Genomic DNA, 18149 nt, shown 5'->3' with positions numbered 1-18149 from the left:
GATTCACAGTTCAGCCCTACTGGGAAAATAAGTCTAAATTAGAACCAGCATAGGAAGCGAAGTCCTTTCTCCCCCCAGAACCTTTCATCCATCCACCTGGGGATTAAGCAGAACACTATGGCTCTGTCTGTGGACCAAACCTGAAAGGCCCGCAGTCAGGGCCAGAAGGGTAGATCAGAGGAGGAATTAGAAAGGCAAACACGTGTTTGTGGCAACTCCTTTCGCCATGGACTTTTGCCCAGGTCTGGCCCCAAACATAGGGTGGCCACAACTGCTGTACCAGGGCAGCATCTGGCCGTAGCACAGCCAGGTCCCGGAATGAGGGAAAGCTGCCCACTCAGAGTAGATAATATCTGGAAGGAATGAATATTTGGGAAACGTCCCAGTGCTAGTTTAGTGCCAACCAGTCCCCACCTTCTCGGGCCTCCTCCCACTGGTTCCTCCCCTTTCAGCTGCTCTGGTTCATATAAAAACTCCACAGCCTTTCACTCACGGCCTGAAGGAGCCTCCCTCCCCACTGCTGCTGCACAAGACAGTGAGAACGACCCACAGGACCACAGAGAGACATGAAGAGCCTGCTCCTTCTCTCAATTCTGGCTGCCTTGGCCATGGCAGCTTTGTGTTACGGTGAGAATCCTTTCTCCTGGCGTTTCTCCAGTTTTTCTTTGCTGCCTCTGACTTCAGTTCACTTTGATTTTTCCTCCACCTCCTCCACTTCTTCTCTCTTTCTCTATTATAATCTTAAAGTACCATCAATTTAACCTTTCCCAAGCCCCATGGACATTCATCCGTTCCATCAAGTTTTTTTTGCATCTTAAATATCCAGATTCCTGTATTCAACTTATTAGGCAAGTTCTTTCTATGGTAAGTCACTATGCACCTGGAAACTTCACTATTTCAGAAAGAAGATAGCCAATTATTGGCCCCTGAGATCTCATTTTTGAGGATATTTATTTAAACTTTGGTTAAAAAAAATGGTTAAGGATATTGATTGAATCACTCATCTTTAAGAAAATGAGTTTTCTCATGAAGTCTTAACTATAGCCGTCTCTGGGGACAGAACTGTCTCGTGGACGTACTACGTTTGTTCAGTGGATTTATTTAAAAACAAAGTTTTACATTTAAAGAACCTCAGAGAAAAATAGGTTTTATAATCTCTATTGTGAAAAGATAAATTTTGCCTGGTTTCTGCATGTTGTTAAATATATTTCTGTCTGTTCAAAGCTAATGAAAGGAAATCTGAAGCAAAATTATTTAGATTGTTCGGTTTTATGCTCCAATTATCTGGATATTTTAGCCGTTCTTAAGCCTAAATTATATTAACAACCATGTGTATTTTGCTTCTTATTCTTGAAATTATTCACAAGGTTTCTGCATCTGAGGATTTGGTTTCTTTACCTCCTTTTTAACTTTTCAAGCAAATTCACTTGCTTGCAAATATAAGCTTCTTATTGCCAAATTTACCTGCTGTGCTCAGGAGAGTGGGAGAAAGAAGAAAATTTTTGCTTTGACATCATCTCAGTTCTTTCTCTGAACTGGCCTTGTGTCTAGTTTGAGTTGTCAGCTGGAGCCAGTGGTTTCTGTGGCTGCCAATTTAACACAGGTTCTGAAGAGGGTTTTGGAAGCTCTTAGAAACTTGTCTTGGTAGAGCCCAGCTGAGCATCTGCCCAGCCTGCCTGGAAAAATCTAGCTGTTTTCTAGACCCTTCTGTCCCTTCCTCAGCCCTGTTTTCAGTTGGGTCCCAAATTAATCAGAGAAGAAGGCTCTCCAGAGACTCACGTGCAGCGCTTAAATTGTCTTATTTCACTGGCCTGAAAACCAGAGAGCCCTTGGGAAACTGTAGCCAAGACTGTTCACCAGCTCTTCCAACATCGGAAAAACTAAAGCACAGAGATATTCACCACAACGACAGAGCTAGAGAAACAACCCAAAAATCCTAAATGCCTGAAATTTTTAATAACCACATCGCTAAATCTATTTCTCACATCTTTTTGACTCTTCCCTCTCCCTCCTTCCCTATATTTAGACTACTGCAGTGGATGATAAATAACAATAAAATGAATCTTTGTTTTTAATTTCAGAATCTCATGAAAGCTTGGAATCCTATGAACTTAGTAAGTGAATATTCAACTTCCTTATTTAAATCTCATGTATTAAAGACTCTCTCCCTCTTCTCAAACAGACAAAGTGGTAAGATATATAACAGGGAGGATAAAGAGGGCCTCTTTTGGAAAACTAAAGTAAATTTAAAAATCGAATAACTATAAAAATCGCCAAATGAGCAATTTTTTAAACTTGAAGTAGTGTAATATGGCATTTAAACTGCATTCAACATACTTAGGATCCATAAAATCTCAATTGGAAATTTTAAGTTGGCACCACATCAACTACACAGGTGGAAAACAAGGAGGAATAATACATGGTAAAGTACAGAATGGGAGGCCGAGTCAACTGGGAGACCACGGACGCCAGTCCTATATTGGATGCTATTGACTGTCTGGATTTATAAAGACTGGGTATTGGAGAAAAATAACGCATCACTCTCATTTTTAATTTTTTCACTATTTTTATAATGTTTACACTGTGCATTTACTGGTAATCTGAAGTTTTGCTTTACAAGTCCTCAGGACAGAGACAATTTATCCTCAAAGGAATTAAAAACACACTGAGTAGGAATACCAAAATTGAAAGAGGCAAAGGGATAGCCCAAAGGAAAAACAAACAAGCAAAAAGTCTCCAAGACACAAGTGTGGGTTATTGATTTCTTTCAATCAGGCAGTTTATGAAATCTGCTCTATCTTCCCCTTGATTTTTCCAGATTCCTAGTTACATGAAATGCCTGGGTTAACAAGCTTTCAAATATATTTGTGTTAGGGAATATTCATGGAAATATTTTCAGCTACTGATTCCCTAAAACTACAACTATTTTACTTTCTGTTTTAAGATCCCTTCCTTAACAGGAGAAATGCTAATACCTTTATGACTCCGCAGCAGAGATGGAGAGCTAGAGCCCAAGAAAGGTGGGTAACAAAACTTGACAGGGTCGGGGTGGGGGGGAAATAGTTTTTCCCAGTGTAGCATCCCAGATCTGAATGGAGTGAGAGATAGATTTTTCATCATATATATTATTTCTAATTGTATCCCAAAATCAAAGAATTTAATAACAATATACAAAACAGCTGAATCTCTCGGAGATTATTTAATGAAAATCTAGGAGATTATTTAATTCTCAGAAAAGAGAGGGGGGAAGAGGGAAAGGAGGATAGAAAAAAAAATTCCCAGTTTCACCTTTCCTCCCTGCTTTTCAAATATCTCTTAATATTGGCGGCAAATGGGCTATTTCTCTGCGATTTTCTTATTCTTTCTTTTTTTCCTTTTCCTTTTTCTTATTTTCTCCACTCTCTTTCTGCTTCTCAGTTTGTCTCTTGTTTTCCTCTTTCTAGGATCCGAGAAAGCACCAAGCCTGCCCATGAGCTCAACCGGGAAGCCTGTGAGGACTTCAAACTTTGCGAACGCTATGCTATGGTTTACGGATACGATGCTGCCTACAATCGCTATTTCCGGCAGCGCCGATGGGAAAAATGAGATTGGGAAACGTCTCTTTCTTTCCAGAGCCTGGTGCCTGGTTTTGTATTCCCTTGCAGTAGCATCACTGAACTATATAGACACACACAAATTGCTTGTTTCTTAAATGTTCTCATCTGGCTGCACCCGTCCTTCCTGCCCGCATTGATGAGTAGTGAAAGTGCAGTGTAGTGAAGGTTGAAGGGGAGTTAAGATGTGTAATTACTACACAATAAACTTCTGGTTGGATCCTTTCATTTTGTGAGTCTGATTCTTCTGGGAAAATGCTGAGATGTTTAAATCACAGCCGTCTAACCCAGAATAGGAGATTCTGTCAGTCATGTTCTAGTGTCAATCAGAAGCAAAACTATATAGGAATAATGAACTTTAGAAGACATTCACCCAGCCCTAATTTGTCTAGACTCTCTCTGCCTTGGTATCAGTAAATGATTGCTTTCTATTATGTGTTTTCCAGGATTTTCAAACATCATAGACACTTAACCATTTTATTTTCCTGCTCCCAAACTTTAAATGGCTCCTAAATTCCTTCTGTGTGTGACTCTGTATCCTGGCTCATCACCCTCATGTGAAAGTTATCAGTTCCTAAGATGCTACACTTTCCACTCTTACTTGTACAGAGAAAATATTTGCTTTAATAATCACCAGTGATGTTAAAATGACACATCCGTGGAATTTTGGAGCCAGACCTGATGCTAGAGGTCCTTTAGGCCTGATTTGCTGAGGAGTAAATGAGGCTCCGAAGTCTTCCCTCCTTGGTTGTTAAGAATAGAAGCCAGCACTTCTCAGTGTCAATTCAGACTTTGTTCTTTTCTGCCATGTACACTTGTTCAAGCCCACCTTTTACATCCATTCCTTCTGGTAGGTCCACTGTCTATCTCTTTAGTGGAGTGTCTTTCCACTCCTTCAAAATCCTACTCAAAACTCAAGTACTTTATGAAATCAGTAATGATTAAAACTACTCACCTTGTATCAGTATTCAGCCTTTTGAGAATGATGTAAAGAACTAAGTACGATATTATTCAGTTCGTGTTTTGATTAAAGTTTATTTTCATGTATATTTGGCTTGTCTAGCATTATGGCAAATTCTTTGAGCGCAGGCACTGTAACTGCAATTTTTCCTCTCTATAACCTTAGTACCATGTTCTCTTCACAAAGAGTATTCTGTGAAAGCTGAATGAAGAACAGACTGCCTAGTCATGCCTGGGAGTGATCACTGAATTCTGAAACGGTTAGATTCATCATAAAAATGTGTTGTATATTTTAAACCATGATCATGTTAATATAATGGTGAGATTTGTATAATTTTCTGAGATCCTTTGCATGCAGTAACTCATTAGATAATACAACAACCCAGAAGATGGGTAATATTTAGATGGTAAAATTGAGACTCAGAGAAATAACTTTCTGAAGATGTTGCAGTAGATGCAGGGGTATGCCACTCAGAGTGAGAAATTATTCCCATGGCCACCAGGGTATTGGGAGCCGATGGTTTCCAGCTCAGAACTTGAGTACATCTCTCTACAGATCTCTAGAGCACTCTTTGTGAGCATCTTTATCCTCTCTGGTTCTCTTTCCTCTGATTACTAACCACCTCTCTGGACTCCCAGCTGCGTCTCCTCAATTTAGGAGAGCCATAGAAGCTCTGTCAGGGTTCCATTTTCTTTCCCGTGGCCTGAAAAGTCTTCAGGAAGTAAGTTGGGACAATTAAAGGGCTCACTTCATTTGTCTCCCATCTCTCATGCATCACTGTCAAGCAATTCAAAAGAAGATAAAAGGAAAACAAAAAGAGGAAAAGGGGAAAAAACTCAGAAGAGATAAATTGAAAACAAGTGGCAAGGTGATAGACTTAAACCTATCTCAATAATCTCATTATATGTAAATAGTATAAACGGTCCAATTATTTTTTTACTTCTACACATGTTATAGATCCTACAGTATGTTGTTTAATATTTTTCTTGAACAATTATTTTTTAAAAGGTTTAGATAATACAAAAAATATCTCATACGTCTACCCACGTAGTTTCCATTTTGATGTTCTTCATTCTTTTGTGTGCATCCAGATTTCCATCTGGTGTAATTTTCCTTTGGCCTGAAAGACTTCCTTTAACATTTCTTGCAGTGAAGATCTGCTGGATTCTTTAAGTTTTGAAAGTTTGCTTTAATATTTAAAAGATATTTTGGGGAATTGGTGTCAAGATGGCGGTGTAGGTGGACTCTGAAGACACCCACCCTCATGGACACAACCAATTTACAGCTATTCTTGACACAGTTACCCCTGAGAGAGAACCAAAAATTGGATAAAAAGAACCCCCACAACAAGGACAGTCCTGACTCAGGTTGAAGAGGCAGAAATTCCTTTCTGGAGAGAAAAAAAATCCACCTCCACAAACCATAGTGCTTCATGGCCAGCCAGGAGCAATCCCAAGGTATGCAGCCTTCCCTGGAGGAGCCGGGGACCTGAGCGTGGGAACGTTACCACTATAAGCACTCTTTGGACTTAGCACAACTGAGTGAGTGTCATAATATCTGACCTTGCTGGCTATTAACTACAACAGAGACTACCCCTAGAAAAGCTACCAACATAAACAGAAAAAAGCCAGCTTTTAAAGGGTTAGCACACACATTCACCCATTACAGAAAGCAACCTAAAATCACCAGAAAGAAAGGTTCACAGTCTTTTCTTGAAAAGGGACTCACCAGATAGTCTCTGAGCACATCTCAGTGAGAGGTGGCACCTCTCCAGGGACTAAGACATTGGCAGCAGTCTTTATTGTGACCTAGTACAGGCATGCTGGCAGACACTGGCAGATGCCAGTGGAGGTCTTCCCATGGGCTGTTAGCCCAGGATCTCCCCCTGCCCACTGTAGCACTGATTTAATCCAGCTCAGCTAGGGCAGGTAGCCTGCCCTAGGGACTGGCCCTACCCAACAGCAAGCCCTCAGGAAACTTGTGGGCCTGCATAGGCTGGGTGCCTAGATCTTCTGCATCTGGGCACATGGGTCCACCTCTGAGGTGCAAGGCATGCATGAGGATTGGGTGGAGTGTCTGAGGCAATGGTGGAGTGTGTGGAGTCTCTGCAGTGGGGAAACTAGGTCTGCTTCAGGGGGTTGTGGCATGCACATGGGACAGGCCTGTGTTGACAGTGTCTGTGGCCCTGCAGGCAGTGGGGGTCATCAGCTGCAAAAGACTTGTGCTTCTCAAACAGCCATATAGGGGATCAGCCCCACCTTCCAAAGCCTGAAACAATTGGGTGCTCCATGCCTGGGGCCAGCCACACTCAACTATAATCCTGAGAAAGCTGATAAGAGGCTTGCAGGCCAGAGGCCTACAGCAATTGTAAGTCCATAAGCCTAGCAACAAGGAATGGTGGTGGCCTACTCACTTAACAGAAAAATTGCAACAGGAATGCGCTATCAAACCTTGCAACCAACTGTGCTGGGACTCCCCATGCCCAACAAACTGACTGAAGTGTCCCTAGCAGCCACACGCAGCTAAGCATTAAAATCAATCAGACATGGGGACAGCCTATCTTCCCTGGGCACCTGCAGCAAGAGCAACCCTGCCACAGCAGAAGGACATAGGTTGCCCACACAGGAGACCCCTGCAACCGTTGGAACTAACAATGAGAGGGAAGCACACTGCTGGGCTTCATAAGCCACTTCTTACATAAGGCCATCTCTCCAAGATCATGAGACATAGCTGACCTACCTAATATATAGATATAAGTACAGAGAAAGAGGCAAAATGAGGAAGCAAAAGAATACATTCCAAGTAAGGGAACTGGACAAAACCCTAGAAAAAGAACTGAATGAAACAGAAATAAACAATCTACTTGACAAAGAGTTCAAACAAAAAGTCACAAGGATGCTCACTAATCTTGGGAGAAGACTGGATGAACTCAGTGAGAACTTCCAAAGAACTGGAAAATATGAAAAAGAATCAATCATAAATGAAGAATACAATACTGGAAATGAAAAATTCACTAGAAGGACTCAATAGCAGAATTGATGATACAGAAGAACATATTAGCAAGCTGGACAAAAGACTAGAGGAAATCACCCAAGCTGAACAGATAAAAGAAAAAATAATTTTTAAAAATGAGAACAGCCTAAGGGGCCTCTGGGACAACATCAAGCTCACTGGCATTTGTATTATAGGTGTCCCAGAAGGAAAAGACAGAGCAAAGGGGAAGAGAATCTATTTGAAGGAATCATAGCTGAAAATTTTCCTAACCTAAGGAGGGAAACAGACATCCAGGTAGAGGAAACACATAGAGTACCAAACAAGATAAAACCAAAGAGACCCACAGCAAGACATACTATAATTAAAATGTCAAGAATTAAAGATAAAGAGAGAAACCTAAAAGCCACAAGAGAAGGGCAACAAGTTACCTACAAAGGAAATGCCATAAGGCTATCAGCTGACTTCTCAGCAGAAATCATACAGGCTACAAGGGAGTGGCACAATATATTTAAAGTGCTGAAAGGAAAAACATACAGCCAAGAATACTCTACCAAGCAAGGATATCATTCAGAATGGAAGGAGAAATAAACAGTTTCCCAGACAAGCAAAAATTAAAGGAGTTTATCACCAAGATATCACTTTACAAGAAATGCTAACAGGACTTATTTAAGTGGGAAAGAGAAGATCACAAGTAGGAATAAGAAAATTATCATAAAAAAGCAATAAAATCACTGGAAAAGGCAAAAATACAGTAAAGTAGCAGATTAAACAACAATGATGATAACGTGAAAGTCAAAAGACAAAAGTATTAAAATAAGCTGTTTCCATGAGACTCTTATAATGGATACACAAAGAGGTTAGATATGGTATCCAGAACAAAATGTGGGAAGAGGGGAGTAAAAGAGTAGAGCTTTTAGAAAGAGGTCAAACTAAAGAGATCAACTTAATATAGATTCCTATATATGCAGGTTATTATATATGAACCTTATGCTAATCGCAAACAAGAAATCTATAAGTAACACAAAATATTAAGAGAAAGTAACCCACACTTAATACTAAAGAAAGCTGTCAAACCACAAGGGAGGCGAGCAAGAGAAGAAAGAAACAAAGAAGAACTACTAAAATTTACAGGACAAAAAGTACCAAAACAACAATAGGTACATACTTATCAATAGTTACTTTAAATGTCAGTGAACTGAATGCTCCAATAAAATGGTACAGGGTGGCTGAATGGATAAAAAAACAAGACCCATATACATATGCTGTATACAAGAGGCACATTTCACACCTGAAGACACTCACAAACTGAAAGTGAAGGATTGGAAAAAGATATTCTGCGCAAATGGCAATGAAAAGAAAGCTGGGGAAGCAATACTTATATCAGACAAAATAGACTTTAAAACAAAAACTGTAACAAGAGACAAAGAAGGGCACTACATAATCATAAAGGGAACAACCCAATAAGAAGACATAACACTTTTAAGCATCTATGCACCCAACATAGGAGCACTTACATATATAAAGCAATAATTAACAGACATAAAAGGAGAAATAGCCTAACACAATAATAGTAGGAAACTTTAACACTCCATTTACACCAATAGATAGATCATCCAAATAGATCAAGAAGGAAACATTGGCCTTAAATGACACATTAGACCAGATGGACTTAGTAGATACATACAGAACATTCCATCCAAAAACCACAGAATACACATTCTTTTTGGATGGACATGGAATATTCTCCAGGAATAATCCATATTAGGCCACAAAACAAGTCTCAGTAAATTTAAGAAGTTTGAAATAATATCAAGCATCTTTTCTGACCACAACAGTATGAAACTAGAAATCAACAACAGGAAGAAAATTGGAAAAGTCACAAACACGTGGAGATTAAACAAAATGCTACTCAACAACGATTGGGTCAATGAAGAAATCAAAAAATACCTGAAGACAAATGAAAATGAAAATACAACATGCCAAAATGTATGAGATACAGCAAAAGCTGTTCTAAGAGGTAAGTTTATAGCAATACAGGCCTACAACAAACAAGAAAAATCTCAAATAAACAATCTAACAGTACACCTAAAGGAACTGGAAAAAGAACAAGCAAAGCCCCAAAACAGTAGAAGGAAGGAAATAATAAAAATCAGAGCAGAAATAAATGAAATAGAGACTTGAAAAAAATCAATGAAACCAAGAGCTGGTTCTTCGAAAAGATAAACAAAGTTGACAAACCTTTAGCTAGACTAACCGCAAAAAAGAGAGAGAAAGAGAAGCCTCAAATAAATAAAATCAGAAATTAAAGAGGAGAAATTACAACAGACACCTCAGAAATACAAAAGATTATAAGAGAACACTACGAAAAGCTATACACCAACAAATTGGAAAAGCTAGAAGAAATGGATAAATTCTTAGAATCATGCAACCTTCCAAAGCTGAATCAAGAAGAAATAGAGAATTTAAATAGACCAATCACCAATGAGGAGATCGAAACAGTAATCAAAAATCTCCCAAACATAAAAGTCCAGGACAAGATGACTTTCCTTGCAAATTCTACAAAACAATCAAAGAAGACCCAAGACCAATCCTTTTCAAACTCTTCCAAAAAATTGAAGAGAAGGGGAAGCTTTCTAATTCACTCGACAAGACCAACATTACCCTGATACCAAAACCAGACAGGGACAACAGAAAAAAAGAAAATTACAGGCCAATATCACTGATGAACATTGATGCAAAAATCCTCAGCAAAATACTAGCAAGTCAAATACAACAATACATTAAAAAGATCATACACCATGATCAAGTGGGATTTATTCCAGGGATGCAGGGATCATTCAACATCTGCAAATCCATCAACATGATACACTACATTAACAAAATGAAGAATAAAAATCATACGACCATTTCAATAGATGCAGAGAAATCATTTGACAAGACACAGCATCCAATTATGATTAAAACCTTTGAATAAAATGGGTATAGAAGGGAACTACCTCAACATAATAAAGGCCATATATGACATATTCACAGCTAATATCAGTCTCAATGGAGAAAAACTGAAAGCTACCCTTCTAAGAACAGGAACCAGACAAGGACGTCCACTTTCACTACTCTTATTTAATGTAGTATTGGAAATCTTAGCCAGAGCAATCCAGCAAGAAAAGGAAATAAAAAGGATCCAAATTGGAAAGGAAGATGTGAAACTGTCACTATTTGCAAATGACATGATTTTGTATATAAAAATCCCTAAAGAATCCACGAAAACACTTCTAGAAACAATAAATGAACACAGCCAATTTGCGGGATACAAAATCAACAAACAAAAACCAGTTGTGTTCCCATATACTAACAATAAAGTAGCAGATAGAGAAATTAAGAATACAATCCCATTTTCAATTGCAACAAAAAGAATAAAATACCTAGGAATAAACTTAAACAAAGAGGTAAAATATCTGTACACTGAAAACTATAAAATATTGTTGAAAGAAATTGAATAAGACACAAAGAAAAGGAAGGATGTCCCATGCTCTTGGATTGGAAGAACAAACAAAGTTAAAATGTCCGTACTTCCTTAAACTATTGACAGATTCAATGAAATCCCTGTCAAACTTGCAACAACATTTTTCACAGAAATAGAACAAAGAATCCTAAAATTTATATGGAACAACAAAAGACCCCAAATAGCCAAAGGAATCCCAAGAAAAAAAGAACAAAAGAACACTCCCTGATTTCAAAATATACTACAAATCTCTCATAGTCAAAACAGCATAGTACTGGCACAAAAACAGACACACGGATCAGGGGAACAGAATCAAGAGGCCAGAAATAAACCCACACATCTATGGACAGCTAATTTTTGACAAGGGAGCCAAGAACATACAATGGAGAAAGGAAAGTCTCTTCAATAAATGATGTTGGGAAAACTGGACAGCCACATGCAAAAGAATGAAAGTAGACCATTATCTTGCACCATACACAAAAGTTAACTCAAAATGGATTAAAACTTGAATGTAAGAGCTGAAACCATGAACGTTCTAGAAGAAAACACAGGCAGTACGTTCTTCAACATCTGTCTTAGTAGCATGTTTTCATATACAATGTCTGACTAGGCAAGGGAAGCAATAGAAACAATAAATAAATGGGACTATGTCAAACTAAAAAGCTTCTGCACAGCAAAGGAAACCATCAACAAAATGAAAAGACAACCTAACAACTGGGAGAAGATATTTGCAAACCATATATCTGATAAGGGATTAATATCCAAAATATTCAAAGAATTCATACATCTCAGCAACAAAAAGACTAACAACCCAATTAAAAAATTGGCAAAATATCTGAATAGTCATTTCTCCAAAGAAGATACACAGATGGCCAAAAGGCACATGAAAAGATGTTCAACATCAACTATGAGGGAAACGCAAATCAAAACTACAATGAGCTATCACCTCACTCCTGTCAGAATGGCTATAATTAACAAGACAGGAAACAAGAAGTATTAGAGAGGATGTGGAGAGAAGGGAACTCTCATACACTGCTGGTGGGAATGCAAACTGATGCAGACACTATGGAAAACAGTATGGAGATTCCTCAAAAAATTAAGAATAGAACTACCACATGATCCAGCTATTCCACTGCTGGGAATTTATCCAAATAACACGGAAACATGAAGGCATAAAGATACATGCACCCCTATGTTCATTACAGCATTATTCACAAAAGCCAATACTTGGAAGCAATTAGGTGCCTGTCAAGGGACAAATGGATAGAGAAGATGTGGTACGTATATACAATGGAATACTACTCAGCCACAAGAAATGATGATACCTGGCCATTTGTGACAACATGGATGGACCTTAGGGTATTATCCTAAGTGAAATAGGTCAGAGGGAGAAAGTCAAATACCATATGATCTCACTCATAAGTAGAAGATAAAAACAACAACAAACAAACACATAGAAACAGAGACTGGATTAGCTGTTACCAGAAGAGAAGAAAGGAGGCAGGAGGGTGAAAAGGGTGATTAGGCACGTGTGTGGTGATAGACTGTAATTTGTCTTTGGGTGGTGAACATGATTTAATCTACACAGAAATAGAAATATAATGTACACTTGAAATTTGTATAATGTTATAAACCAATGTTACTGCAATTTTTAAACAAAAAGATATTTTCACCGTACATCAAATTCTGTTGCCAGTTTTTTCTTTTAATTCTTTTAAGATGGTGTTCCACTGTCTTCTAGCTTGCATTATTTCTGATGTAAAATCTATTGTCATTCTTATCCTTATGCCTCTGTATGTACTGTGTCTTTTATCTCTGGCTGCTTCTAAGGTTTTTCTCTTTATCATTGGGTTTGACCAAATTGATTATGGTGTACTTTGGTGTGGTTTTCCTTATTTTTATTTTTCTTGGGGTTTATTGAGCTCCTTGGATTGCATTCATTTTAGAAATTTTTCAAGTCATTATTTCTTCAAGTATTTTGCCTCTCTCACTCCTCTTCTCCTTTGGAGACTGTGATGTTGTGCCCATTAGGTCACTTGAAGTTGTCCTACAGCTCCTTGATATTATTTTTATCTTTATAAGTTGTTTTTTCTTTGTGTGTTTCGTTTTTCAGACTTTAATTTGTTGACAAGTTTACTAACATTATCTTCAACAATATCTAACTTACTATTAATCCTATCCAGTGTATTTTTCATTTCAGACATTACAGTTTTTATGTTTGGAAGTTTGATTTGGGTGTTCTCATATTGTCCATGTCTCAACTTAAACATCTTGGATACAGTTATGATAACTATTTTAATGTCCTTATATGCTAATTCTAATATCTATCTCACTTGCAGGTTGTTTTTTTGGTGTGTATGTGAGAAAGATTGGCTCTAAGCGAACATCCATTGCAAATCTTCGTCTTTTTTTTTTTTTTTCGCTTGAGGAAGATTGTCACTGAGCTCACATCTGTGCCAATCTTCCTCTATTTTATCTAGGATGCTGCCACAGCATGGCTTGATGAGCAGTGCCAGTTCTGCACCCAGGTCCAAACCTGCGAACCCCAGGCCACCAAAGCAGATGCACAAACTTAACCCCTACACCACTGGGCTGGCCCCACTCCCGGTTGGTTTTGATTGGTTGATTATTCTATGTGCTATGGATCCTAATTTCCTACTTCTTTGAATTCCTGGTAGTCTTTCATTTGATCCCAGGCATTGCAAATTTTACCTTTTTGTCTGCTGGATATTTCTGTATTTCTGTAAGTATTCTTGAGTTTTGCTCTGGGATGCAATTGCATCACTTGGAAAAAGCTTGATCATTTTAAGTCTTGCTTTTAAAATGAGACAAACACAGTATTTAATCTAGGGCCAGTTATTTCCCCCATACTGAGACAAGATTTTCTGAGTACTGCACCCAATGTCCCATGACTGGGTGGTAGGAACAGGCAATAATTCCAGCTTTGAGTTTGTGCCAGCCATTGTTCCCTCCATTCCCTTTGGATGGTCATTTCCTCACACACATATGCCAATCAGTTCTCTGCTATATACACAAGGAGTGTCCTCCACAGATATCCAGAGATCCCTCTCTCTATAGCTCTCTTCTCTCCAGTATTTTGCCATGTGAACCATAAACACCACATTCTCCCAGGACCCTCAACTCCATCTCAACTCAAAATATCCACTGAACTCCTTCTTGGCTCCCCCTCCCTGAGCCATAGCCTGGAAACTCTCTTAAGGCAATAAGCTAGGGCAATCACAGGGCTCACTTTGTTTCTCGTCTCTTAGGGATCACCATCTTTTATTGCTTGATGTCCAGTGTCTTGAAAATCATTGTTTCATTTATATTTGTTTCTCTAGTTGTTTCCAAAGAGAAGATAAATCCCATCCCTGAGATTCCACGTTGCCTAAAAGCCCGTTAAATCAAGCAGGACTACTCTGAATGGTCATCCCAACCTCAGAGTTTCCCCATGGAATTGGCTGAGGCATTTATTGCAATTGCACAGCTCAAGTGTTCACTCTGCCTAATCCTACTTCCTGCATCCCTCTCATATGTTACACCCAAAAGTATTGTCCCAATAAACCATTTCCCCACAAATCTCTGAGTCTTAGAGCCTGTTTCCCAGGGAATCAGATCTATGATAGTCATTCAGGTGGTAAATAGTGGGACCAGGGTCTTCTGTCTCCAGACTTCTTGTTTTATGCATTATACAACACTAGATTCATGGTTTTTGAGCTGGCATGCAGTCCAGCAAAAACCTAATTTAACCCCCTCATTTTACATTGAGGAATTTGAGAGCTTAGAGACTAAATAAGTGTTCCAAGGGCAGGTAATTCTATTCTCTTAAGAAATTCACATGTACTGACCTCATAAAATCTAATTCCTTAAGCCAATTTTTTTTAAAGTTTATGTATAAATGATCCATATATTTGAACAAACCTCCCATTGTGAATAGTCACACCTTCCAATCTGATGAAAGTATTTTTAATGTAGTTTTCACTTCAGTCAAAATATTATCTACCCACCTTCTCAGTTCTATTTCTTTTTGATATACTCTGGTTTTTCAGAGCTAAGACACATGAAGTGATATGTTACACGTCTTATCTTCTTCCTCTTTCACCATCTTTCATCACCAGGCATTTCATGGACTAGTACATCCTGGGAACCAAAAAGTGTTTAAAGGCAGAATGCTCTGCTCCAACCCCATAAAAAGCAATTTAGCATTTTAGCATAGTATTTGAGAATAAGGACTTTGGAAGTAGGCCTCCCAGCCTCACCACTTAGAACTGTGTCATTCTTGGGCAAGTTAATTAATCTTTCTGGGCTCCACTTTCCTTATTTATTAAATAAGATGGTTCTAGTAACCACCTTAGAGTTGTTGTAAACATTAAATAAATGAATATATGTAAAGTGCACAAAACACTGCCTGGCATGAAGTAAGTGCCTAAGAAATGTTAACTAATTCTACTGTCATTTTCTATTGTATTTTATAATTATTATAATGTATTATACTCTGGATATTAAGAAACAGCAAGACAATTCCACTTTGGAGATTCACACTTATACTTCTAAAGCAGTCAACAGGATTTATAGGCAAAAACTATTGATAGCATTGCCTACCTCATACCAACTCCAGTCTTCCTCTCTTTTCCACCATGCTACATCTGCATATACTGATGAAGCCTGCAGTTTCAGAAGACTAGGTCAGGAAAGTTGATTTTTGTTTAAGGAAAATTCATGATCTTAGCTTTCATGGTCAACTGGGTTTGGAATTCATGCAGCCATATTTTAATGCAGTCATAAAAGTATCTGTATTAAAATAGAGCTAAAGTTATACACTTACATAGTAGTTGTAGTACATTCAAGCACTATTTTCATCCCTACTTGTACCTTCTCAAAAAAAGGAAATCTGCAAGTCATTTGTTGTTCTGCATCTAAGTTCTTGAGTACCTTGATTATCCATCATGAGCAGCCTTTCTTTCAATTCCTCAATCCCAATGCTTCTGGCTCAGTTCCTTGTCATAATACAGAACTCTAATGAGAGTAAATTCTATCCTAAACTCATTTTAATTTGGAACCCTGAAAATTTGCCTAGATTGCCTTCATTTTTCTATTCATGAATTAGGATTCTATTTCATCCTAGATGGCCGTCCTCTGCACCCAAACATTGCTATCTCTCTGACTATTGCCAGATAAACCTTCTGCCATGCTACCCCCACCAGTAAGAATCCCTGGCAATTGAAGTTAATTCAGAACAGAACATATTAATCCACTCTACTTTTCCTGCAAGAATAGAGCACCTTTATCCACGATGTTATACATCCTAAACTACCAAGCATTGTATAGTGGTATGTCCCCACTAGGTAGAATACATGTGTCTGAGAATTTAAGTATGGTAGCAGGAGTGGCTCTATTTATCATCGTTTGTAACCCACCTAAGCAATTTACATTTTCCATCCCTACAATTCTAATATCTGTGGGCCTGGAGATCCTGGTTCTTATAGAGAGAACACCTGTATCATGGAATGCTGAAAGAGTTCCATTTAAGCTCTAGATGCCACCCAGTCACTTCAGGCTCTTCATGCTGAGACCAGCCAGCAAGTAAAGGAGTCATCTTGTCTAATGGGGGTAATTGAGCATGTTCATCAAGAGAAGGTAGGGTTTCTGAATCTAAGAAGTGAAAAATGCACTTGATACCCAGGTAATCCATTGCAATATCTCTTGATATTTCTCTGCCCAATTGTGACAGTAAATAGACAAGTATATTAGCCATGGTCTGAGAAGGGCATGTGACCAGCTCACAACTCTCAGGAATAGGGGTCTATTTCACTCACTAAGTTAGACACCTAGACCACCAGATGTGCCAAGAGTGAGGCCATCTAGAGCGGGTAGTTGAAGAAGGAGACAATGAGTATTAATAGTGGCCTTAAAACCAGCTGCAGCAGCAGAGGTGGTAGTTTGTCCCACTAACCTTCATGAATATTCTAACTTGTCCCTAGGCACAAACTAGACTTCAAATAGGAGAATACACCAAAGGGGAAATTATAGAGGTGAGAAAGAGGAGATAGTTGTTATGCTAAAAGTGGGAAATACATATCTGTAAGACAGCCACAACATCCAGGAAAGTGTGGCTAGAATCTACTGTAATTCTTTCCTGTAAAAAAAACCAACCAGAATTCTGGAGAAGTTGTTCCTGGAACATAGTGTATGAAGCAAGTGGATATGACAGTGTGAGTGTGGACTGTAATTGATGCTGTGGTGCTTTCCCCAGGTCCCTTCTTCAATACTGAGGCACTCACTCCCTTAGATGCTGACTGCTGACGGCTTTCAAGCTGACTAAGTCCCTCTCCTAAGATTGCCCTTAGCTGAAGAGAGCAACTTACCACAAGACACATCTCTCTCCAGAAACAGCCCACATACACACACTAGTCAATGTAGTGTGTAAAGACCTAGCTTCCCAAACAATGGCATTTTTCAGTCTTATGATTGCTTCTTTCTCATTGTCCCTTCCCCTGCCAGTTCAGTGTTAAAAAGCGAGAATGTGTCATGGCTTAATTGCTCAGTTTATAAATATATGTTATACATACAAACACATACACACACACACACACACACACATATATATAAAGTAGAGGTAGGATATGAGAACCTCCCAGTGGTCTCTAAATTTATCCCATGATAGAAATTGGCCCCAATTGTTCTGATTTGAAAATGTAACCTCCCAACTATCCTCAAGTAAGTTGATGCCAGGGACTATATTATGAGATTCGTCTGTTAATTTCTTTAGAGAAATGAACAAGGTGACCTTTTGGGGTTTTTTCCATCTTTCATTTCTCTGAATTCAGGCACTGAAAGCTAACCAACAAACAAGAAAGCCAGGAACATAAGTCATCTAGGGTTGTTAAAACATGAGGTTAAGCTTTGAAAAATACTGTTCAAGAAATATGCTCTTTTCTCATTTAATACAGCAGATTTTTATGGTGTTTGCCTCGAAACACTCTGACTCCTTTACTTTGGAGAGAGCAATACACAAAACTTGCCTCTACTCTTTTCATCTAAAGATAATTACCACTCCTTTTGACCAAAAACCTATAATAAAGTAGGAAAGTAATCTGCA

At 38.5% G+C, this 18149-nt stretch overlaps 1 protein-coding gene across 1 annotated transcript; it reads left to right on the top strand.

The window, feature by feature from the left end:
- The first annotated feature begins 331 nt into the window (after positions 1 to 331).
- On the top strand, positions 332 to 3821 carry MGP (matrix Gla protein). Its single transcript, XM_014834251.3, has 4 exons — positions 332 to 627; positions 2082 to 2114; positions 2945 to 3020; positions 3444 to 3821. The coding sequence occupies exons 1-4, from the start codon at positions 567 to 569 to the stop codon at positions 3583 to 3585; spliced, it is 312 nt and encodes a 103-aa protein (XP_014689737.1). The 5' UTR covers positions 332 to 566; the 3' UTR covers positions 3586 to 3821.
- The last annotated feature ends 14328 nt before the right edge of the window (positions 3822 to 18149 follow it).

This window comes from Equus asinus, chromosome 22, assembly GCF_041296235.1.
Source record: "Equus asinus isolate D_3611 breed Donkey chromosome 22, EquAss-T2T_v2, whole genome shotgun sequence".
Lineage (NCBI taxonomy): Eukaryota > Metazoa > Chordata > Mammalia > Perissodactyla > Equidae > Equus > Equus asinus.
Note: the sequence above shows the minus strand (reverse complement) of the source record. Positions and strands in the feature narration are given on the sequence as shown.